The sequence below is a fragment of the Rhinopithecus bieti genome, unplaced genomic scaffold (genome assembly GCF_001698545.2).
Source record: "Rhinopithecus bieti isolate Rb0 unplaced genomic scaffold, ASM169854v2 scaffold_17962, whole genome shotgun sequence".
NCBI classification, from domain to species: domain Eukaryota; kingdom Metazoa; phylum Chordata; class Mammalia; order Primates; family Cercopithecidae; genus Rhinopithecus; species Rhinopithecus bieti.
The window spans coordinates 2,100,867-2,127,492 of NW_016809457.1; the positions used below are offsets into that span (position 1 = coordinate 2,100,867).

At 37.8% G+C, this 26,626-nt stretch overlaps 1 protein-coding gene across 5 annotated transcripts in view; it reads right to left on the minus strand.

The window, feature by feature from the left end:
- The window catches only part of KLF12 (KLF transcription factor 12), a 469,330-nt gene that overhangs the window by 237,724 nt on the left and 204,980 nt on the right, over positions 1–26,626 (minus strand). For 4 of the 5 annotated variants that reach the window (XM_017889438.1, XM_017889439.1, XM_017889440.1 and 1 more), the window contains one exon: positions 21,509–21,598. In XM_017889438.1, the coding sequence (XP_017744927.1) occupies positions 21,509–21,598 (90 nt within the window). Of the gene's footprint in view, positions 1–16,627; positions 16,713–21,508; positions 21,599–26,626 lie in introns of those variants that run through there. The other variant, XM_017889443.1, reaches the window with a different exon arrangement.

Consider the following 26,626-nt stretch of genomic DNA (forward strand, 5'->3'; position numbering starts at 1 on the left):
AATTTGACTTTGGACTGGAGGAACAGTTGAGGGAGAATAGCGTGACATGAATCTTAAGTGTAAGATTTTATACAATTTGTTTATTAATTTTGTTTTGTTGGGGGTGGGAGGTATGATCTGTCTTTTCTTACAACCATGAGAGAGGCAGATTCCTCTGATCATCCATGTCAGAGATAATCGAATGAGGATTCTCTGTACACTGTATCTCAGAAACACAGCATCTCTGACTTCTTGTCAGGCTCAATAAATAAAAAGGCAGTCAACACTGACTGGGAGCGTACTTTCTGCACTGTCCTAGGTATTGTGCACGGCTTCAGCTAACCCAAAACCCTATGTTCAAACTTTTAAAAATCAGACATTTCTATTTCTCTTCAGATAATTGGAAAAAATATATGCCAGAATAAGGTTCCTGATTGGCCGGGCTAGCACAGACTGAATATTAACCCCCAGGCCCCCTCTGCAGGGTGGCTTTATGTGGTACTCAGCCAGGCACAGCAGCCCTGCCGTTAGGCCTTCCGACACAAATTTGAAATCCAACATCTCAGGTTCACTCCAATAGCGAGTCTCATTCTGTATAAAAGATGTGGAATCTTTGGAGATGTCATTTAAATGCCAATTTTCATGCTTCCTCTTCAAAGTTATGGCACTTATAACATCAATATTTTAAACAGTTCAAGTATTTTTTTTTTTATCTTCTAAATGAGTCATTCACTCTCTTAGTAGAGAAGAGGTAAAATAAAATGTCAATGACTAAAATGTGAACTACTGCTTCAAAGACAGAGTGAGTACATTTCTCACGATTCTATGGTAATTGGCTTGGAACTTGGAAATACAATGCCGCCCATGACAATGGAAATTCACTGGGCTCTGCAGGAATTCAAAGGCTGCTGGAGAAAGTGTCCCAGTATTACCCATATCTCACTTACTATACTTCTTATAACTCAATTTCCTCCCAACTCTCATGGAGTTTTAAAGGAATCATTTGTGCCACTCAGAATTTATATGTATCTACTAACCAATTTCAGCTACTAAAAATTTCTCAGATGTCTCCAGGCTACAGCAACCACTGGCTACTCTAACAGACCGTGCCCATCAGACAGGGCAGACATTCTGAGGGTCACGGCGGCCACATTTTAATTGTTCGATGACAGAAGGATGGGTCCTGGGATTTAGAAAGCAGCACCTTAGAAGTCACAGTCTCCAGAAACCCAATGAACCAGGGACCTTAGTGGCCCCCCTGTGTCAACTGTTCTCAGATTGCTGTTAAGAATGAGAATCACCTGGGGAATCTGGTGAACACCCAGGGTGTTTTTCTTCCTCCCAGAGATCCTGGTTTGGTAGAACTGGCGTGGGAACCCAGGATATTTTACAATCACAGTCTGCAGACCACACTTTGAAAAATGTTGTATTTCATACACCAGGCTTCCAAGTTGTGAGACAGATATATCTCAGACACTGATCATCAATACCATGCAGGCACACCTGTATTTTCTGGCCATCCACTGGAAATAATTATCAAATGATACCAGATGTGGGTAAAACATGAATTTTTCAGTTTTCTCTTGGGAAAAATTATGATCACAATACTTTCATTCCACCTTCTCAATGAATTGACATAAACACCACATGAAAAGGCACAAGAAAACACACTGAAGCATGAAAAGCATATACACAGATGTCAAGCAGGACTCAGGTAGAGCATGACCACCTCTTCAAATTACAAAGTACATAACAAAGTATATTATCCTAAAATATGAACTACACAAGGCATTTTAAGTACAGGTAGACTTCATTTTATTGTGCTTTGCTTTATTGTGCTTCACATATACTGCCTTTTCAAAAAATTTTAGGTTTATGGCAACCCTGGATTTAGAAATCTGTTGGTGCCATTTTCCCAACAGCATGTGCTCACTTTGTGTCTCTGTGTTACATTTCGGTTTGGTAATTCTCCCAATATTTCAAATGTTGTCATTATTATTATATTTGTTATGGTGAGCTGTGTTCACTGATCTTTGATATAACTACAGTGATTTTTTTGGGGTGCCATGAACCCTGCCTATAAAAGACTATGAACTTAATAAATGTTGTGTGTGTTCTGACTGCCCCACCTACCAGCCATTCCCCTGTCTCTTTCCATCTCCTCCAGCCCCCTATTCCCTGAGACACTAAATATTGAAGTTAGGCCAAGTAACAACCCTACAATGACTCTAAGTACTCAACTGAGAGGAAGAGTTCCACGTCTCTCACTTTAAATTGAAAGCTAGAAATGACTAAGTTTGGTGAGAAAGGCATGTTGAAAGCCAAAATAGGGCGAAACCTAGGCCTCTTAAACCAAATAGCCACACTGTGAATTAAAGGGTAAGGTTCCTGAAAGAAATTAAAAGTCCTACCCCAGTGAATACACAAACAAGAAAGTGAAACAATTTTATTGCTGATATGGAGAAAGTTTGAGTGGTCTGGACAGGTGATCAAACCAGCCACAACATTCCGTATGCCAAGGGAATGTTAATCCAGAGCAAGTCTCCAACTTTCTTCAATTCTATGAGGCTGAGCGAGATGAGAAGGCTACTGAAGAAAAGTCTGAAGCTAGCTTTAGAGTTTGGTTCATGAAGTTTAAGGACAGAAACCATCTCTATAACATAATAATACAAGGTAAAGCAATAGCTGATACAAAAGTTGCGGCAAGTTATCTGGAAGATTTAGTTAAGATCATTGATGAAAGTGGGAATATACATTAAACAACAGACTTTAAGTGTATACAAAACAGCCTTGTATTGGAAAAAGATGCCATCTAGGACTTGCATAGCAAGAGAGAAGTTAATGCTTGGCTTCAAAGCACAGGCTGACTCTCTTGTTACGGGCTAATGTAGCTGGTGACTTTAAATTGAAGCCAAAGCACATTTACAATTCTGAAAATCCTAGGGTCCTTAAGAATGATGCTAAATCTACTGTCTGCTCTAGAAATGGAACAACAAAGGCTGGATGACAGTACATCTGTTAACAGCATGGTTTACGGAGTATTTTAAGCTCACTATTAAGACCTACTACTCAGAACACAAGATTCCTTGCAAAATATTACTTTGACAATGAACAGAGGTGTACAAGTAGATTAATATTATTTTCATATTTGCTAACACATTCATTCTGCAGCCCTTGGATAAGCAGTCATTTTTGACTTTCAATTATTATAATTAAAGACATATATTTCATAAAGTTATAGCTGCCATAGATAATGATTACTTTGATGTACCTACACAAAGTAAATTGATAACCTTCTAGAAACTAGATACCCTAGAACCCTGAGAACATCTGTGATTCATGGGAGGAGGTCAAAGTATTAACATTAACATGAGTTTGGAATAAGTTGATTTCATCCACATGGATGACTTGGAGGTGTTTAAGACTTCAGTGGAGGAAGGAACTGTAGATATGGTGGAAACAGCAAGAGAACTAGAACGAGAAGTGAAGCTTGAAGACATGATGGAATTGCTTCAATCTCAGACAAAATTTTCACGGGTGAGGAGTTGCTTTTTCCAGATAAGCAAATGGTTTCTTTAGATGGAATCTACTCCAGGTAAAGATGCTGTCCACACTGTTGAAACAACAACAAAAGATTTAGAATACTTCATGAACGTAGTTGAGCATGCACAGGCAGGGTTTGAGAGGATTGACTCTAATCATGAAAGCAGTTCTACCGTGGGTAAAACACTATCAAAGAGCATCGCATGCTATAGAGAAATCTTTTATGAAAGAAGAGTCAACTGATGCGGTAAACTTCATTGTCTTATTTTAGGAAATTGCCACAGCCACCCAACTCTCAGCAAACACCACCTTGATCAGTCCGTGGCCATCAACACACGAGGCAAGACCCTTCAGCAGCAAAAAGATTAAGATTTGCTGAAAGTCCAGATGATTGGTAGCATTTTTTAGCAATAAACTCGTTTAAAATTAAGGTATATACATTGTTTTTAGATGTAATGGTCTTGCACACTTAGTAGAATACAGCAGAGCATAAACATAACTTTAATATGTACTGGGAAACAGAAAAATTGTATGACTTGCTTAATTGCAATATTTGCTTTATTGTGGTGCTCTGGAACCAACTCTGCAATATCTCTGAGGTGTGTCTGTATCTTCAGGATATTTCTTCAATGCTCTCTCTCTCTCTCTCTCTTTTTTTATAAACAAAGGAGAACCAAAGGTAGAACTTACTTTTTAGAACTAATCAAACTGTATCACTGTAACACATAGTTTTTAGACACAGAATAAATGGTTCGGTTTTAAGCACACATAGTTTCTCTGCTTGAATTACTCAAGTAATTATGTCTCTGCAGATCAGGGTACATTTAGTGCATATCTGTAGAACTGGATCATTTCAGTAAAATGGAGAGTCTGCATAATCACATTCACTCCATGTTAAGAGACAACTGAGAACATGTCACTCCATGTTAAGAGACAACTGAGAACATGACAGAACAGCACTCAACTTCATGTCTCCTTCCTTATTTAAAAAAAAAAAAAATGCCAAGTTATCCCATGAATTCTTCCCAGTGTTAACATGGAATTGAAATAAAGTCATATGAAATAGCATAAAAAATGTGAAAGGGTGTAATGTATGAAACTCGAATGTCTAACCACTTAAAACACAGCTTTTATGTGAACAAATAACAGTATTTCCCATTTTATCTAAATGAATGCTAGAACAGTTAAACAGGCTTGAAAATCCAGTACCATAGAAAGAAGTGAGGAGTTGCACCAGTGAGAAGGTGAGAAAGGGAAGAAGAAAAAGCAGCCAGCTAAAAGTGAGAGAGCCCAGAGGCTTCTCCCCTTGACCACTCCTCGCCTGCTCAAATCAACATTCTTATTTTACATCACAAGTAACAGTTTTCTTGTACAAACTAACGGAGGAATGTAGCCTCTCTTACTGGAAAATATCAGCTGTCGGACAGCACCTTGCACAGGATAAGCCCCATTCCCATCAGTGTTTTCCACACTATCTCCATCCAGCTTATAACACCCTTTCATCTTTTACCTCTTCTCCAAACCTTTACTAAATAGTCAACTCTGTTTCCACCTCCAACATGAGGCCAGAACTTCCTTATACTAATATTAACGTCTACCTCTTTATTTTATTTTTTATTTTTTGAGACCGAGTCTCACTCTGTCGCCCAGGCTGGAATGCAGTGGCGCGATCTCGGCTCACTTCAACCTCTGCCTCCTGGGGTTCAAGCAATTCTCTTGCTTCAGCCTCCCTAGTAGCTGGGACTACAGGTGTGTGCCACCACACCCAGCTAAATTTTTATTTTATTTTATTTTTAGTAAAGACAGAGTTTCACCATGTTAGCCAGGATGGTCTTGATCTCCTGACCTCATGATCTGTCTGCCTCAGCCTCCCCAAGTGCTGGGATCTCTTTTTTTTTTTCAGATGGAGTCTCACGCTGTCTCCAGGCTGGAGTGCAGGGTCATGATCTCGGCTAACTACAACCTCCGCCTCCCAGGATCAAGTGATTCTCCTGCCTGAGCCTCTTGAGTAGCTGAGATTACAGGCACACACCACCACACCCAGCTAATTTTTGTATTTTTTAGTAGAGATGGGGTTTCACCATGTTGGCCAGGATGGTCTTGATCTCTTGACCTCATGATCTACCTGCCTCAGCCTCCCAAAATGCTGGGATTACAGGCCTGAGTCACCACGCCTGGCCAACATCTGCCTCTTAAGTCCATGATGATTTCTGGGGATCTTGTCTATCCACAGTTTTTACTGAAAACTGTAAACTGTATACAGGCACTTGAAATATGCAGGCAGTTAAACCTTGTAGCTAAAGGTTAAGTGTCAGAAGTTCTGGGCGATAATCTCACAATGGTTACAATTATCTCTGAGATTTAAGGAAGTGATCATTATGTTTTCAAGTGAAATATGGTGATCACAATACTCTATTCCATCTTCTCAATGAATTGAGAAAATACCAAATGGTAACACACAAGAAAGTGCTCTCAATTATGCAAGGGGTATATACAAATGGAAAGAAGTACTTGTTGCTATTTTTCTTTATACCACAAACACTGAATAAGTCAGAGGAAGCACATTTCCAACACCAAGGAAATGCAAACCTAAATTGACCAAATCAGTTTCTATCTCCTAATCAACAGATGACATTATTTCAGTAAGCATGTTTCATGAAACATGATAAAATAATGAGGTAATTCTTCAAGACCTGCAAAAATAAATGATTTCCCATGACTGTCTTACCTAACATGTTTTTGGCATTTAAGTTGCAGCTTTGTATCACAAAAAAAGCATTGTTAAACGTAGCTGATTCTGACACTGAGAAGCTGGGTGATCCTAAAGTTCCTTAACCATTATTAATTACAGCTGTCCTCACTGGTAAAGTGGCAATGATCACAAGATTACTAGGGTGTTAGATAATATAAACGCCCAAGCACATAAAAGCATTCATAAATAGTACCCCCCCATAGACATTCTTATTGAAAATTTAATATTAGGATCACTCTCCAAGCAAACTGTGGGGCTCCTTCAAGTCAGATTCTTGCCTACCTTTGTCCCTAATAACTCACACCACTTTGTTGACTAAAAATAAATGTGTCTGAAATCAAGCTGAGAAGAGAATTAATCCACATGATACAATTTGAGCTCAATTAAGTGCTAAATTGGGTGGGTAGTCATTGTAAGTAGATTCAATAAAAGTGTAAACACAAGAGAGATCAATGGAAATGCTTTCTGGAAGAGGGATTTTGTGCTGGTACTTGCAAGACAACTATGACTGAAACTAAAGGAACACAGGAGGGTGCTTCAGGTTGAAGTCACTGCTATTAGCTAAGAAATATTACATATATTAACTTCTTTACTTTCCCAGAAACTCCATGAGGTAGATATTATTATAATCCCCATTTTACAGATAAAGACACTGAGACAGATTAAGCAGCTTGCCCAGGTTACCCAGTGTCAGAGTAGGACATAAATACAGAAAATCTGGCTTCAAAATCCACACATTGAATCACATAGTCCTCAAAATAAGATCTATTTATCAGAAAAGTGAGTACATCTCACTGTATCAGCTGCAAACAACAGAATCCTCTCTGTATAGTTTAAGTGGATAGAGATATTTTTTCACGTATCAGCCCAGAAATCTCAGTAGGTCAGAGGATCAGCCAGGAGCAACATGGGTGGGACAAAGTGCAAGCACACTAGGTCTGTTCCAGTAAAAATACCACTGCTGCCACCTCCAAGTATATGGTGCCAGAAATGTCACAGCCTCCGCCACAATGCCGTTAAGTCGTAACCATTGCACTTGCCCAAACAGCTGTTCTTCTGTGTGCGGGCAGCCTTACATTGCTCCCTTCTGCATCCCTTTCAGGCATAGTGCAGCAGATGGATAACATGTCCATATCCTAGCAGCAAGAGAGTCTAGGAGATGCAGATGAAAAAATAAAGGTTCTATCTTGGGAGGACTGGAATCACAATACAAGAAGCTAACGAAATGTCAAGATGATAAATAAAAGATGTCAGGCAATCACAAAAGGCCACTACACACCCTGATCACAAGCAGGATGAAAGGTTCTGAGAAATAAAGTAGCTATATCAAGTAGGGTCAGATTATACAGGTGTAACTGCATTTGAAAACAATTTACTCTGTCCAGTAAAAGCCATAGGTCTCTTAAAATAGCAAGACATCGTTCAGGGCATAATGTAAAGATGATTGGTTCAAAAATTGCAAGTGCCAGAAACTTGAATTTTTTCCCTACCATTTATAAATGTTATATCATAAAAGCATAGTCATATGCATCATTTTTTTTTAAAAAAAGCAAATATTAAATAAACTCTATTAAACAAACTGGCCACACCATACATTATTTTTGCCTCTTACAGTTCTCTTAAATTTCTTCAAGGATCATCTTCTAAGACAATGGAGACATTGAATGCTAATAATGTTTTATGTTTTTGGAAACAATTTGAAATAAAATACTAGATATTAACTAGAACTTTTTTTATTCAATTTGGGAAATAGAAACTTTTAAAAAAACCATCATTCATTTAACTGTCACAACCATATATGTTTCTGAATAATGTCTGAAATGCTTTCTACAGTAACAATTGTTTTTAGTAGTTCATGTTTAAGGAAAGATAGCCACATATGATAAGACACAGTATTTCTCAGTAAAATCCAGAATACAGAATTAAACACACCTATTTTAAAATGTCAATTATTGGTAAAAGGCAAATATATAACAGCACAACATCAATGTTTTAATTTTACAGTATAAACAAACAGACTGGTAGTAACAATATTACCAATTTTTTCCTGACAATACAGTAGCAAAGCACAGCATTACTTTGGAGTATCATTAATGTTAAATCTTTTTTCAACATCTATGTGAATAACTGGAAACTCTTTTTTATTTATTTTTTTGTGAGATGGAGTTTCGGTCATTGCAATGGCGTGATCTTGGCTCACCCACATCCTCCACTTCCCGGGTTCAAGCAATTCTCCTACCTCAGACTCCTGAGTAGCTGGGATTACAGGCATGTGCCACCAGGTCTCGCTAATTTTTTGTATTTTTAGTAGAGACGGAGTTTCTCCATGTTGGTCAGGCTGGTCTCAAACTCCCAACCTCAGGTGATCCACCCACCTCAGCCTCCCAAAGTGCTGGCATTACAGGCATGAGCCACTGCCCCGGCCGCATATTTTAATTTTCACATCCGAAATATTTTATATCACAAAACTCAGGAGAAATGCAGATTAACAACAAATGCAATGGCAGTTACTTTTTACTGATTACTTGACATATCGTGTACTATGCTAAGTATTATGTATACAATTTCACTTATTCTTGCTGAATTCATACATTTTATTATACCTGAATTTAAACAGAAAAATGTTTTACATCACTCTCAGACACATTTCTACAGCTCAAAAACACTGCATAGAAATGTGAATATACCCAAGGGCAATAATCCAAAGGAGATTAAGGCAAAATCTCTATTTATATATATTTATGTCAGTATAGAAGTCAGAAGCTACTATGGCAAATAAAACTTGAGGGGAGAAGAGCAAATTTAGCACAGACACGCAATGTCAATGGAAAGAAATAACTGTCTCTATATCTATCTTCCAACTTGATAAAACAACATCCATTAAGGGTTTTGATGATGATGTCTATGAAAATAGTGTTACTTTGCAAAATTGCTTATGGTGAAAGAATGCTAAATTTTCAGCAATATGTAAGTATTTGTAAGTATAATGCTGATTGGGGAAAAATATAATCTTGAAAATATATCTATGATCAGAACCAGCAGCCCCTGCACTGTTCATAGAAAATGCTTTACCTCAAATACTTTGCTTTTTTTTTTAACCATTTACAATAATATATTGACTATTTTTAAGTAGTCTGAATACTCATCTTTTATATGAAATTTATAACAAAACTTCAAGCAACCTAGAAGGCTCATTGTACTACCTTGTTAGAGCTGACTCTCAGCTAAGGGAGGCTTGAGGTTTTAAATGCATTAATTTATTTCAAGTTAAAAATAAAGTGTATAACCAAGGTTAAAAAAAAGAATAAATTCCTTCTATATCTGAATTTTAAAGAGACAAGACTTGCTTATTTAGCAGATATAGGCTTTAAAGAGTGAATAATCTCAATTATCATCTTCACAAATTTCCTGAAAATATATAATTAGTTATGACAAGAACATGGCAATGAAATTGGAGTTTGAGAGTTAAAAAGAAAATCAGTCATAGAGACTATGAGTCATCTTGAACATTATAGTTCATTTAAGATAGATGAAAAGAAGTTCATATTTCCTTATGACACTTTCTTCGCATTTTCTTAAGACAACAGACACGACTGACCAACGACAGTGAACACAGTTTCATTCTTCTATAGCCACAGATATGATCACTTAGTGAGACATTAAACTCATCAAAATTGTCACCAGGTCGCATGCCTTCAGAGCACAGCATTTTTCTCAGTGATGATTCTCTAACATAATTTGTAAAGAAAACAAAAAAACCCGTTGACATCTTTATTGTTACATTGGTTTCTCAAAACACTAGGGGAGTCTTCCAGAAGTTGAATCTAATATGTGGTGTCAGTTCTGCTCAATCTATTGATTTCTAAAATTGATAGACACACAGTGAAATAGAATTTTGCTCATGTGGTGACCAGGGATTATTTCTGCCCATTAAGTAAATACAAACATTATTTTACATAAAACAAACATAACTTATGTAGTAAAATATGTTTTAATCCTATGAAATTCAGTTGAAAGAATGATTCAAGAGTTCACATTTACTGTAGGATACTGCATAAAAGGCCTTGTGACTCTAGTTAGGCAAATTTGTATTTACCGGGGTACTAAACAAAATCTTTTCACAAGATCTATATTAGATTCTTCTTACACATCAATATATTAATAGGAATAATGTCTGATACCAGATCATGTCCAATGTGATAACTAGTCACAATGATCAAAACCGAGTTACAAAGACAAATACCCTGAATGACGAAAAGACTGATTCACAAGACACAGACTACATTCAGTGCCTGTTACTTACTGGTTGTGTGATCTTATGTGCACGATATATCTGCAATGTTATTTACTAATAAAAATAATATTACATCTACTCAAAGGATTACTAAGGCAGACAAGCATGTGAAACTATTATGTTCTCTTAATGAACTGACATCCTCATCATTATGAAATGCTCAATTTTATCTCTGGTTATATTATTGTTCTGAGACCTAATTTGATATGAATACAGGCACCAACATTTTGGTTTTGCTGTTATTTAGTCTTTGCATAATGTATCTTTTCCATCCTTTCACTTTTATCTTAAAAGAATGTTTACCAGAGAATTATTATGTTCCAGGAAGAAAACATTCAAAACTATTAATAGTTTTTATTTCAAGATGTCATCATGTCCTTTAATTTCTCTTGATGGGTTTTTTATAGATATTTAAACTTTTCTAAAATAAAATGCTATCAGACATAAGAATTCCAGTTTCTGATCTCAGGACAGGCCTTGTACACAGGAAATCAACAGGACCGGCGTGGCTAAACATGAATAGTCTCACCTTTCATATGAAACTTCTTCCTGCAGAGTTAGAAGGATGCTGTCAAAGCCAAAATTCATTTAAGTTTTCACGGTAAGTACAAGGAAGGCCATATATTCACACATGGTTGCTGCTATAACAAACAGATTTCTTAAAAAGTCACTGACCCTTTCAACTATACAAAGCAATCTGCTCAAGTCTTCCCTTAGCCAGTTTAGGAATTCATATTTGCTCTCCTACACAGTTACAAATCCTAAGCCCTCTGGTTCAAAAAAATGTTTTTTAATTCTTAATTGTGGTAAAGAACATATAACATAAAATTTACCCTCTTAACCATTTTTAAGCGTACAACTCAGTAGTGTTAACTATATTCACAACATTGTGTAACAGATGTCTAGAGCTTTCTTCATCTTACAAAACTGAAACTCTGTACTCTCAGGACAACTTCCTATCTCCATCTCCCCCAACACCTGGCAACTTCATTCTACTGTTGAAGATTTTGACTACTCTAGATTCTATCCTTTGATTACTCTAGAATGTACCATCTTGCTATCTGCACTCTGTTCCTTTTGCCTTTTCTTCTTTTAGATAAACTGAGGGGCTTTTTTTTGCAGTGTTTCTGGTTCATCTCCACTATTGGTTTGACAACTATATCTGGTTGTTTTGTGTGTATGGTTGCTCTAGAATTTACAACATAAACCTTTATCACAAGTTATCACTTAACGACTTACTGACCTACCGTCAAATAATACCACACCATTTCACATGTGGTGGAAGAACTCTACCTATACTTCCTTCCATAACCCTGCCCTGTGCTGTCATTACTACTCATTTTCATTCAATATGTCATGAACTCCACCATACATTGTTATATTTGCTTTCAGCAGTCAACTATCTTTTAAAAAGATTTTAAAATTCTTTTATATTGACCCATATGTTTACCATTACTCATTTCCTGTATAAATCTAAATTTGTACCTAGCATCCTTTTCTTTCTGCCTGCAATTTCTTTCTTCTTTCCTGGCTGATTTCAGATAAGAAGACTGATTTATCTTCCTTCATATGAAAGGTGTATTTTTCGCCTCCTGGCTGCTTTTAAGACTATGTCCTTCATTACTTGTTTCTGGCAATTTGATTATTATGTGTTTTAGTGACATTCATTCTGTTTGGGGCTCATTAAACTTCCTGGGATTTGTGAGTTCATAGTTTCTATCCTATCTGAACAACGTCCAGCTTTTCTTCTTCAAATATTTTTTCTGATCTCCCTCTTCTTAAAAGTCCAATTGTATGGATGATAAGCAACTTTATATTGTTCCACAGCTGCTTACTGAAGCTCTGTTTTTATCTTCAGTCTCTATTTATTTTCTCTATGCGCTTTGTGCTTTATTTTGAATAGGTGTTTATTTTTGTTTATTTATTTTGAGACAGATGCAGTCTCACTCTGTCACTCAGGCTGGAGAGTAGTGGCACAATCTCAGCTTACTGCAGCCTCCACCTCCTGGGCTCAAGTGAGTCTCCTGCCTCAGCCTCTAGAGTAGCTGGGATTACAGGCATGAGCCATGATGCCTGGCTAATTTTTGTACTTTTTATTTTTTAGTGGCGACAAGGTTTTGCCATGTTGGCCAAGTTGGTCTCGAACTCCTGACCTCGAGTGACCCACACACCTCGACCTCCCAAAGTGCTGGGATTACAGGCAAGAGCCACTGCGCCTGGCCTATTTCGGAGAGTTTTTATTGCTAAGTATTCAGACACTGATCTTTTTTAATGCAATATCTATTAATGTCATCCACTGTATTTTTAAAATTTTAAATACAGTATGATATGCTTTGGAATTTTTTTCCCCTTCGAATTTCACGTGGAAATGTGACCTCCAATGTTAGAGGTGGGTCTAGTGTGAGGTGCTGTGTCATGGGGGCAGATCTCTCATTAATGACTTGGTGTTGTCTTCATAGTAATGAATGCGTTCTCACTCTGAGTTCACAAGTTGTTATCCTGGCACCACCTCCCTCTCACCACATGAGGCACCAGCTCCCACTCTGCTTTCTGCCGTGATTTATTTATTTATTTATTTATTTATTTATTTATTTAGAGACAGAGTCTCGTCTTGCTCAGGCTGATGTGCAGTGATGGGATCTTGGCTTACTGCAACCTCCACCTCCCGAGTTCTAGCAATCCTCCCACCTCAACCTCCGGAGTAGCTGGGACTACAGGCACGTGTCACCACGCCTGGCTAATTTTTGTACTTTTTGTAGAAATAGGGTTTCACCACATTGTCCAGGCTAGTCTTGAACTCCTGCGCTCAAGTGATCCACCTCCTTTGGCCTTTCAAAGTGCTGGGATCACAGGCGTGAGCACTTGGCCTCGGGTATTTCTTTACAGTAATACAAAAATGGACATACACGGTATATGTTTCATCTATTTCATTTTTTATCATTTTGTACCTTCCATTTCTCTTCTCATCATTTTCAGGTTTTCCTTCACATTCGTGAGCATATAAGATACAAAATAGATGTTTTAAGATCCTTGCCTATTATTTGTCATTTCTGGATGTGTTTCTATTGATTCATTTTTAAAACTTGACTATAAGTTCTATTTTCCTGCTTCTTTGCACATCTGTTAATTTTGACCGGATGCCAGACATTGTGATTTTTACATCACTCAGCACTAGATCATGTCTTCTTTGGAGTGCATTTTTGTTCTGATATACAGTTGAGTGACTTGCAGATCAGTTCGGTCCTTTCAATGCTTGTTTCTAAGGTTTGTCAGGGTAAGTCCAGAGCAGTCTATTCCAGGACTAAGGGCCACTAAGCTGTGACCCTTCCAAGCCCTCTTCCCAATGCCTCACATATGAAGAGGTTGCTCCACCCTGATTTCTGTCAGCTTTATGTGAGCTCCAAGAATTGTTCAACCCACTGCTGTCTGGCTGGCCTTTCCTTGCCTTCCTCAATACACAGGAAGATAAGTACTCACCAAACCCTTTAGTGGGCCCCTATGGAGATCTCCAGAGCTCTCTTTTTGTGCAATTCCCTCCTCTGCACTATTGTTCTTCTCACAAACTAGTTGTCCTAACTTCTCCAAATATCAAACTCTGCCTGCTTAGCTCAGTGAGACTGCAAGGTCCTATGTGGGTTCTTCCTCCCTGCTTTGCCGCCGGGAAGGTATCTCCAAGCAGTAACCGGAGGCCATTGTAGAGTTCCTCACGTTTTCTGCTCTCCTCTCACGGACCACTTGTTGTCCAATGTGTGAAAAAATATCTCTTATTTCATCTGAGTTTCTAGTTGTTTATGGTGGGAGTCAATTCCCACAGTAGTTAATACTTCGTAGTCAGAAGTAAAACTCCTCCAAAGGTTAAACAGGATATTTTGGCCAGATGCAGTGGCTCACGCCTGTAATCCCAACACTTTGGGAGTCGAAGGCAGGTGGATCACAAGGTCAGGAGATTGAGACCATCCTGCCCAACATGGTGAAACCCCGTCTCTACTAAAAATACAAAAATTATCTGGGCATGGTGGCATGTACTTATAATCCCAGCTACTTGGGAGGCTGAGGCAGGAGAATTGCTTAAACCTGGGAGGCGGAGGTTACAGTGAGCTGAGATCGTGCCACTGCACTCCAGCCTGGCAACAGAGCGAGACTCTGTCTCATAAATAAATAAATAAATAAATAAATAAATAAATAAGGATATTTTTTGTGATGCACTTTATCAACTCTGAACCAGAATGCAAACATTAGCTCAAGAAAACACATCTACAGAGAAAACATGCTTGATGGTTCAGATTTTTTAAAAAAAATTCTTCCACAAAGACAACGAGACAAAGCAGACCGTGGTCTTGTAGAAGCTGAAATATTCTGGAAAGGTTAATTTGCCTGAAATCAAAATGCTCAAATTACTCAGAGCATGAAATTTCCTTTAAAATCTTCCTTTTACAAAGCACTGACCCTATAAAATGCAAATAACTCTTGGAAAGGACACTTTAGATTCTCTTCAATTAATGAGACTGTGGTTAGAACTGGTCATCTATTGGTACCTTGAACCATTACAGCACCATCAGAGGGCAGGGACATCTGGATTGTGGTGGCAGGAGAATGCAGTTGAAAGAGAAAGTACATTGCTAAAGGGAAGAAGGGCAGACTTCTCAACTTCACAGCTTTGCCCGGGGCAGGCCCTGAGGGAAAGGATTTGTCTGTCTGCTGTATTTCCCTTGGGTACTATCTGTAATTACTATCACAGCTCATTGATTTTCAATTCCTTCTATTAATATATTTATTGGCCATTCTGACATTATTAAAATCAGTCCAACTCTGCATCTTTAGTGGAGGATATCTCTTCTTAAAATATCAGTCTTGCAAGAGCAGATATTTCTTTCTGCTTAAAAAAAAATGGTCTTCTCACATTAGACATAACACAGCAACTGCAAATGTTTTTTCTTTGAAGCCAGGTAGTGACATGCACAGATTTCACTATAGATCAAAAGATCTCAAGCAGTGGGTCATCAGAGAATATTAAATGATAAGCAAATTTGTATTTCCAAGATAATTCTATCAATTTAGCCAAACGCTGGCCCCTGTTCCACAGCAGGAGAGGAAATAATGAGCCCCTGTTAAAGGGTAATGCAAGTGGCATTTTTAATAATGCCCTTTTTTCACTTCTGATAAAGTCATTAAAGTAACACTGTCTTACTAAGCCTTTACACACAGATGTAAACTAGATCGTTAGTGTAAAATTAAATAGGTTTACTGAGGAAAAAAGTTAGGTTAATTGTTGGGTTTTTTCCCCCTAATGCTACTGAATTTTAATGTAATTTATTTCCTGCCTTAAGTAAACATTCCATAGCACATTTCCAGGTTCAGCTACAATACTTGCACTCGTCTATATTTTTTTATTAAGCCTAAGGACTAGAGTCTTTTTCAAAAAAGCACCCATCTCCAAATCCTCTCAATTCCACAGTGTGCCAAACAGTCTCTCACTTACAACAAATAGCACATGAATGAATCACCATTTATTGAGCCCTGCCTATTCATAAGCTCCTGTGCTGAGATGATGAGGAATAACAAGAAACATGAAGCATAAGCTCTGCTCTTAAGGAAGTTACATTACAGCTGGCTTCATGATGCTAGTCAGCTCTTTGTGATATAGAAATAGCTTCAACACTTTGCTATTAACGTCCTGCAGAATGGTTTCTAAAAGTTACTGCAAGCTGCCTCTAGGGAAAAGACCAAGTCTCTCTTATCCTCTTTTGTTCTGCCTCTAAAATGAGGGAGTGCACAGGAATCTCTGGTCTGGCCAAGGTGAACATTTCCTGGTAGTTAAGGCATGAAGTATTGACGTGATCCTATACTTGTCTGCGGCAATGCCTGCACCCCTCCTAGCTACATGGCTATGGCAAAGAGGCATTAGGCTCTCTTCCCCAAGGATAACAGAAAGGAGTCTGACTTCCACTCAATTACTGACTGCTTAGACCACTTAAAATTAGCAAAACACCCAATCTCTTTCCCTGTTTCTGCCACACTATTGCCGCTCTTCTCTACTGGCCCACGGATCAGAACTGTACCTGGTTCTACAGCAGAGAAGAGAGGCAGGATAACCAATGGCTTCAACACCCTTGCAGTTAGTGTAGATGCTCAGGTCAGCTCCTTCCCCGTGGCAGATTCCTCAGACTTAGGAAATAAACAGTGAGGGTGACTAAGAAATGCTGCTTTCAGGTCTCCCTCTGAGTCCTCTGCACCTATATAGTTTTCAAAAATATTTTATTTAGAGAGTTCATCTTTTCTTTTAAAACATTTTAAGAATTTCAAATACAGAAAATTAGGCAGAATAAACTATTTTCATTTCTTTGGTTCCATTATTCTGTTTTTATTCTGTTACTGATATTATTATTTGTGTTCCATTATTTCACATCATAAACTCTAATCAGAATTTGAAACATTTTTCCAGATATGCTTAAATGAAAATTCAAATGAAAAAAAAAGGGTTCTAATTTCAGATCTACCCTGTATCTACTTGGAGAATTATGAATTAACCAGATGTCGAAGTCTTACTAGATACCTCATGAGGATTGCAGCAACATAAATGAAAGTAATAGGGCCTTTTTCTCCTGTTTTTCTTCTAAAGGAGAACACTGACTCAGCACCCACCAAAGGCAGGCAGGCTCCTGCGAGGATGGGTGGTTAATTCCACCTTCCAGGTGAGTAGGATTAGAGGAGACTAAGGATGACCCACACAGCTGGTACCAGGCTGAATACCATCTGAACTCAGGTCTTTCTCACTTTGAAGTCTGTAAATTTACACTTCCATACATAGGAAGCTTCACTGCAGTAAGACTCTTAAATGCATAAATAGAAAGACTTTGTCTCACCCCTTGCTCCTCACCAGGATCACAGAATGACAGACTTTAACTGGCAGGGAAGGCCTCATCTCCAGCACCCCCATTGTATGGCTGAGGACATAAAGGCCTGGAGATAGAAAATAACTTCCCAATGTCATTCAAGCTGGTAAACTGCAGGGCCAGGAATAAAATCACGTAGTATATCTTTGGGGCAGTATCCTCTATATACTGCCTTATAGCTGAGTGTGATAGTTTTAATACTCTTCTTCTTGTTTCAGTCCTTTGCTTAATAACATGTTAGAACATCCAAAGACTAACAGCATTTGGGACGTGCTTGTAACAGCAGGGCGCATACACCAAAGTCACAGACAAAGTCATTCAAACACTCCTTGCTGTGCCCCTGAAGTGTATCCCAAGAGAACATGCCCTTCCTAGAGACTGCCAGCAGCATGTGCTGTGTTACCAACAAGCAAGAAGAAAACCGAAGTCACATTTCAGGTGACTGTAATAATCATCTGCCTAGCTTTCACTTAACTGAAAATGCAAGAGTCAGAGAACTCCAAACAGAAGGCACACAGAGGTGGTGCCCATATGCTACCACACCTATCTGGTTCACATGGCTACAAGATGAGGACTCCTGTCACCAATGAGAACACATATTTCCAATATTTACAATTTTGATTTTTACATTCACAATAACCCTATGACATAGAGCAGGTTGACAATTATCTGTTGACTGGTTTTATATTTTTCACCATGCTAATTATAATGCCTAGAAAAGTTGAATAAATAATGTATTTACCATGTGCCAGAAACTATAAGAGATACGAACCAGAAATATAAGAAATAGTCCTTGTCCTCTAGGAGTTTACACTCTGATTGAAGACACATGACCACACACACACAGCATAAATCTCATTAAGAGAATGAGTCAAGGCAGCCAGAACTTTCCAGAGAAGAGACGCAGGTCTGTTCCCAATCTGTCTTTAACTTCTGAAATGTGCTCCTCAGGTCCTGAATTCCTTGGAGGGGTGGGGAGACATGCAGAGCCCAGCTGACAGCAGAAGACTTAAAGGACTCTTTATAACACACAGCAGAGAACAACTACATGCCTTCCTGGTGCACTGATAAACAAGGGCATGTAGAGCAGCATATCTTTAAAATGCTGCGTGCAGCCTGAGAGAAATACCGGCTTTTCTTCACCAAAAGATTGAGATGAGTATCTATTTCTTAAAGACAGAGTACCAAAACTAGGTTTTTCAGAGTGATTATACATTCCAACCAATGTACTACTTTCAGGCTTTCTTCAAGCTTTCTCATTCATTGCTGTGACACAGACAAGTTTCTATCACTTTCTGTTCATTGTTAATTAACATGTTTCATCTTTTTCAAAAGTCCATAATCAGCTGGGTATGGTGGCACATGTCTGAAACCCCAGCTACTTGAGAGGCTTATGCAGGAAGATCACTTGAACCCAAGAGTTTGAGTCCAGTCCGGACAACATAGCAAGTAAAACCCTATGTCATAAAAATAGATAAATAAACAAATGCCCATAATTGCACATGTGAGTGTAATTATTTATTGAAATTTCACTAATGTGTTTTTCTTACACAGAATTAAACTTCAACCAGCCTTTAAGTCATAAATGAGGAAGAAGTCATGAAATATTCAAAATTCTAGTTCTCCTTATCTAAAAATAGTTGTAAGATTCTGAACATTATATGGTATATAACACCCACCTCACCTTCTCCAATGAAAACCTAGTAAAGTGGCCAAAATGAAAGTCACCAAAATTCCAGATTTTGTTTTAAAGAAGAGTTGATTTAAAGCATTACAAAAGTGTTAAAATTGTTGTATTCTAATAGAGTTAAATCATCATACATTTCATTAAACACTACAGGCTGATTCTCCTGAAGCTTTGCTACAAAAGAGAATGCAATTATATCTGTCATATATTTAAGAAGTACACATAAACCCAAAAGGAAAAAAATAAAGTTCTATTTCCCTTCAACATGCACAATCTAAAATACCAACATCAGCTCCATTCACAAGGAGTAAAATTGATTTCCATGAACAGGCATTAGGCAATACCTATGAACCCACAACTTTTCATGTCCCTATCTAAGGACAAAAAGACGCTTTCTATAATAACGTGACATGGGGTTTTTCCTCACACTGCAAAACTGCTGGGAATACTGGCTTTTGTTTTTTTGTGCACTTAAATCTTTCAGGTAGACCTTACCTTGAAACCGAAAAAAAAAGGGGAAAGAACTATATGGATGTTGTTAAAGATTACCAGGACTGGTGACAGCAACCCACTATTCTGGCTTTGACCATTGGTCCGGGGCTACGCTTCTAACTGATTTGCTGTAGTTTCTGCCTTCCTCCAACGTGCATAGTTTGAACAGATTGTCTGTTATTTCAAGCTGAAGAAATTATTGTGAAATACAGACTGCTTTTTCACTTTTTTTCCCCATGAGCAGTGGGAAAAGGCTATCCTTTCTGAATAAGATGCTAGACTCTATATGAGTTGAGCAGAAATTTATTTTATTAAACTCATGATAATGCAACTAGATTAAGAAATGAATTAAGAAAACAGAACTCTAAAGAACTAAGACAAATCCTCCCCATGGTTAGGTTAATCAAAAAAGGTTAAAACTATCTATAAGGTTTGGAAGATACACAGAATTCAACTTAGTGAATCCAGCTAGGAAATCCAATTGAACACATGATGTTTTCTGAAAGGTTGTCTATACTGAACCAATGTTAGTAATTGCCACAGTCTGCTCCCTCATGATCCTCTGCCGCCTGTGTCTTGTGCTGAATCTATATGAGTTGGTCATTATATCATGTCTAGGACTGTGGAGTCATGTTATTGGTTGACATACTCCACAAAGTTCATTTCAGAGCTAAAAACGTCAACCCAGAACATAGAGGTGAAAAGACATCTTCTACCACGATAAGGCTCTGTTCAAACACAGGCTTACAATGAAATAAATTATATTGACATGCCACGCACTCCGCTACATGATGCTCAGGTAGGCAGAAGTTACTGAAGAGACCCTCTAAATACACCATCTGGATCCATAACCTTGAATGTCCTCATTATGAAATCCTTTTGGGACATCAATACCCTAACCCTTTGAGTGGGATCCCGGATGCACTCATCCACATCGATTTTTATACTCTTAACAGTGAGATTTTATTCACATTTAAAATTTCTTTTGAATGTTCAAGTACAAAACATTGCTAATTTTTAGTAATGATGTTTTAATAAGAGAGATACTGATAAGGTAAAGATAATATACGTATTTATGTCCTTCTGTCAGTCACCTGTGCTGCCTCAGTGGTGGTGGTTTAATAAGATAGGTAGCCAATAGGCACTCAGCCCATGAGCAGTGCTTTATCCCTTAAAGTTGCCAATGCTGCAACCAATTATACTGCTCTTATGCTCTTAACTAAACCAGTGAAGACATTAATGTTCATTATAAAATCTATGTCATTTAAAAAAATATGCACTCGTAGTCTTTATATTTTCAGTACCCATAAATTAATTCATTGGTTTGGCTATGTATTGTTAAAGAATCCTTTTGATTTAAGACATTTTTCAAATTCAGTGACCTCATCAACTATCCCCTAGTACTCCTACAGTAAGAAAGAGCAAGTACGAATGTCAAAAAAGAAGCCCATTCAACAAACAGTAACATTCTCATAGCTGTACTTTGTCATTTCCTGATTAGAATCAACCAAACTATGATGACACTAAGGTTATATTCCCAACTGATTTTTTAATACTTCCTCTTTGCTTTGGATTTTTATTAGCTTTTCAAATCATTTACCAATTGAGATATAGCCATGCGGTTCTCATAATGTCACTATGCCTTCCAACTTTTAGGACACTATCCCTTCCAAGGAAATAACAGTAGAGGTTGCAAATGGATACAAATTAACCACAATCTCAGATTTTTTTGTTTGTTTGTTTTAACCTGAGAGAGAAAAGTTTAAGCAAAGGAAACCGTAGAAGTGCTCTGCAAACCTCAGGATACTCTGCAGAAGAATGCCACTCTCATCAAAAGGAGTGGGGCATTGCTGGAAACTTGTGCTTACCCCTTGTTCAGATTCCAAAAGCTCTGTTTTGACTCTGACTGCCGGCATCCCATCAAGCATTAACATTCTGTTCTCAAAGGTGTTGATATTCTGAAAATAAAAGGGAGAGAGAAAGATTCAGCTCTAAAGCATTCAAAAGAAGACCTCTGGGAGAGTCTTCCTTCATTGTAGTACATTTAGTACTGCTAACCTAATTTTTTTAAACAATAAAGATAATTAAATGAGAATATCGGCATAACCAATTATCCCCCTACTCTGAACTTTCATTTGAAATAAAGACCAAGCAGTTGAATTAATCAGTCTGATTCTCTGACCTCTGGGTTGGAGGTCAGACTGTAATAAACTAGAGTATGGAAACCTTACATTAATTTATATGGGGCTGCAACAATTCATCACACTTTCACAATAGTGGAAGGAAACAGAAGGCAAGTTTTTCTCTTCCCTTAGTTCTGGAAATTGTATTGTGCGAAGATACCCATAAAGGAGAAAATCACATAAAAATTCATAAACTCTCATTATTAGTCAAAGCCTAAATCATTTAAAAAGCAAGATAATTCCATACGTTTAATTTTTATGTCATGGTAATTCTGGTCAAATGAAAATTTCTACCTATCAACCTCCAAATATCTACTTTACAAACAACCAACATAAATCTTAGATTAAGAGTGAATATTTAGGCTGAACTAAATAACAAATAATTATTTGGTCTTTATTCTGGTATAAGTTTTGCTCAATTTACCACCTCTTGAAAAGAAAATCTTATTTATATTGTAGCTCAATAACATTTCAAACACCATTTATAAAAGATTAAATCAAGGTTATTTTCTATGTAATTGTCATTGCCTTGGGGATTTTCTACAGTCAGCAACCTAGGAAGGGAGTCAGAATCACACATCAGTGCTCGCATAAGGCCCAAATCAGGCTCATATTTTTAAACCTGTTTAGAATGCTAATTTCTCTGTTACATATTGATTCAACTACAAATCTGATAGAACTAAATTTGATTGAGATTCTAGGATGGTTATTTTTGTTTAATTACAGAATGTAACCACAGGACACTAAAGTGGTCTTACTAAGAAAAAAAAAATCAGTTTCTAAATATTTTGCCTACCTGGTGAAAAAGGTGAGTATAATTTATAAATCTTTAAGCGTTCCCTTTTAATATGGTCGCTTTTCTACAAAATAGCAAGTTAAATAAAAACAACTGGACTGGGCACAGTGGCTCACGCCTGTAACCCCAGCACTTTGGGAGACTGAGGCGGATGGATCACCTGAGGTCAGGAGTTCGAGACTAGCCTGGCCAACACGGTGAAATCCCGTTTCTACTAAAAGTACAAAAATTAGCTGGGTGTGGTAGCAGGCACCTGTAATCCAAGCTACTCGGGAGGCTGAGGTGAGAGAATCACTTGAACCTGGGGGGTGGAGGTTGCAGTGAGCCAAGATCGCGCCATTGCACTCCAGCCTGGGGAACAGGAGTGAAACTCCATCTCAAAAATAAATAAATAAAAACAACTCTCCTTTCAACAAATTATAAATTACATGTTCTTATTACCAAATAATACCAACAGAGTGCAGTACAGTGAAACTCTACTTCTCATATTTCTTGACTCTTCTTTTTGTTAAGAAAAATGTTCCAAGAAATAAAATTTTCAGTCTCTTATCATAAATATTTACTCCAAGGAATCAACAAGGAAAAGCAAATTTACTCTGGAGTTAATGAGCATTTAAAAGTCTACACCACCTAGTCTACTAGGTGATAAAAGAAGAAAACAAATTACTGTCAATATTATTTCCCTATAAGTGTTCGATATTTTCAAAACTGGCAGAATACTTTTAAAAAATTTTGCTTTTGACTTGTCCCATTTTTTTCAGAATTTTACATCTTAATAGATAAGTTAGAGTAGAAGGAATAGAAGGAACTGTGGTATATTACTGGTGAGCTTAGGTGAGTTGTTCTAAACTTGAAACCCTTTCATGGAGGCCTGTGGGTTGTTTTCACATGGGGCAGGGATCTCAAATCCTAACGTGTCACTGGCTTCCGTGGTTGGCAGCAGCCAGCTTGGCTTACCACCATCCAGTCTCAGGAAAGCCTTCCTGCAGCCGGCCAGCCCTCGACTCTCTGGAGTCTGGCAGCAGCTCTAGGAATCCACCTTAACAAAGCACCCTGTAGGCTGTTTGGCTGGTAGACAATGAAGGATGAGCTGATATTGCTTCCTACCCTGGAGGAGTTCTTGCCCAGATGAAAAGGCAAGAAAATGCCTTATAAGGAAGGCCCAAGCAAAAGAGGAGAAAAGACAAAGAGCGATTCTGGAAAAGCAGATTTAATGAACTGTTAGAATCTGATTAGAGGCTAATGTCCCTTTTAGTGCTTTGTACTAATTTACAGCTGATATACTTTAACCATTTTCCCCACTGGCTGTGATAAACTCATTAGTTTAAAAAATGCAAGCTAACCAGAGTCTTTGAAGTTAAAAACTGATAAATCATGAAAACCTGACTGGGTCTGTGTTCCACTTAACACATTTAAATATCACTATATATTCATGATGGTTTTTCTTTAAATTTTTATTGTTCTTGAATAATTCTACATGTGTTAAAGTCAACATGTACAGTTTAGTTTCATGTACAAGTGAAAAAAATAAAACATTCTCGATTTTTTAAGAAATCAAGTTTTCCTGGAAATCTTTCTATGATTTTCTAGAATCATTCACTGCCACAACTATAATAAACACCATAAATAACAATGTTCACAGCTGGGGAACTATGCTTCAACTGTTAAATTCTTTCAACTAGTGCAGATTCAATCTGTATATATGCCTGTTGCAAACACATGTGAAGCATATTCATCTCTGCATTCATGGATCTAACCCCAGTTCTCATAAACAACAGCATTCAGTATCACAGCATGCTCCAAACTATCTAGGAAGGTGTGTGATTTTTAAACAACACATGGTAATTACACAGCATTGACAATACAGTCCTTGAATCAAAATATTGATAACTTTATCTCACAGAGCTAAGATCAGATACATATAATCTCAGATGATCGTAGACTTTAAATATGTAATAGAGTCTAATAATTTGGAACTGCTGTCAAACATATCTTGCCATGATCTTAATCAAAACACATTTGCTGTGGAATCAATAGCTCAACTGATTCCCAAGAGATAAAATTAGTCATCAATTTTAGTAATGTAGTATTCTTTGTATATTTACAATATTTTAATGTTACACAACCCTCAAGAAATACTTTATGTATGCTTATACACTTGTTTCACAAGTGAATTGTATCAATTAATGAAAAATCATCCATAGAATTTGTTAGTTGGCTGTTGACCAATTTCAGGTGCATGGGATGGGAAGGGTACTCTTGATATCCCATTTACCAAATATGAATTGGCAACGGCCGGGCGTGGTGGCTCACTCTTGTAATCACAGCACTTTGGGAGGCTGAGGCAGGCAGGTAACTTGAGCTCAGGAGTTTGAGACCAGCCTGGCCAACATGGTAAAGCTCCGTCTCTAAAAAAAATACAAAAATTAGTCAGGTTTTGTGGTGGGCGCCTGTAGTATCAGCTACTCAGGAGGCTGAGGCAGGAGAATCATTTGAACCCGGGAGGCAAAGGTTGCTGTGAGCCAAGATCGTGCCACTGAACTCTAGCCTGAGCAACAGAGTGAGACTGTCTCAAAAGAAAAAAAAGAAAAAGAAAGAGTTGGCAACACAGTAGTCGAGCTGACATTTGCTCTCCCTGTCAAAAACCATGTAAGCACAACAGTCATTGATCCCAACATCTCAAAATATTCTGAATGTAATGTGCAGCAAGGAAAGGGACTGATCGTCAATGATCAGAACTCATAAAAACACACAATATGCATGACTTTCCAGGTCAACTCCTACAATGTGCCCCCCTAACCTCCCAAGGCAGGTCTTTTCCTTTCTCTCCTCCTGACCTTGACTCACTTTGCACAACTGGAGTAATAAGGAGCTAGCTAGTCAATACTCAACAGTTCTAAGCTTTTAAACAAGGTTCCTGTCGTAAGTCAAAAATAACTGCTGGTGTCTGTTTTGCTCTTTCTAGATACAAGATATATGATATATTTATTTAAATATGCATCCACTTTAAATCTTCATATTCAGGTACAGGTGATGAGAAATAAGAATATGTCGCCCTGCCCCATGTCCACATTATGCTAGACAGTGATGTAAGGGACATATGAACAGTCAAGATTCACCACATCAAGTTGCTTGGGACACTTTCATAGCAGATTCTTTTTTTTTTTTTTTTTAAGACAGAGTCTCACTCTGTCACCCAGGCTAGAGTGCAGTGGCATGATCTCAGCTTACTGCAACCTCTGCCTCCCAGGTTCAGGCGATTCTTGTGCCTAGTGTCCTGAGCAGTTGGGATTACAGTCATGCGCCACCATGCCTAATTTTTTCTATTTTTTGTAGAGATGGGGGTTTCACCATGTTGGCCAGGCTGGTCTTGAACTTCTGGCTTCAAGTGATCCATCTGCCTTGGCCTCCCAAAGTGCTGGGAATACAGGCATGAGCCACCAGGATGGCATAGCAGATTCTTAAAGGTTTACAATGCAAGAGTGCCAACTGGTTAAAAGTAACATCCTGTGGGTACCTCTTCCTATAGAAAAAATATCAGAATCAGATTACAGGGCAATTAGGCATTTGCATAAAAAAGATTTCTTAGAGAAGCCAACTGATCTCACCTCTACCCTAAAAACAACAAACACCAACCACAACAGCAATTTTTTTCAAGCCCTTCTGCAGATGTGCCAGTTCCACTAATAGGTTAACAACTAACTGCAAAACGTGTGCTCATATACAAGCAAATGAGTGAATTCCTCCCTCTCTCTGGGTAAGTGTTAACAAACCTAATAGATTGAAATAATGGTTAGGTAATTATTTCAGTTGTCTACTGCTATGCAACAAATCACACAGTGGCATGAAACAACAATCATTTTATCATTATCTTGGTAACAAAAATAATACAGATATTTGCATATTTACTGTGAGTCAGACCATGTACTAAGAGTTGTGCATATAGCTGCTCATCTAATCCTCACCGCAACCCAAGAGATTGATGCTGTATTATCTTATGTTGAGGC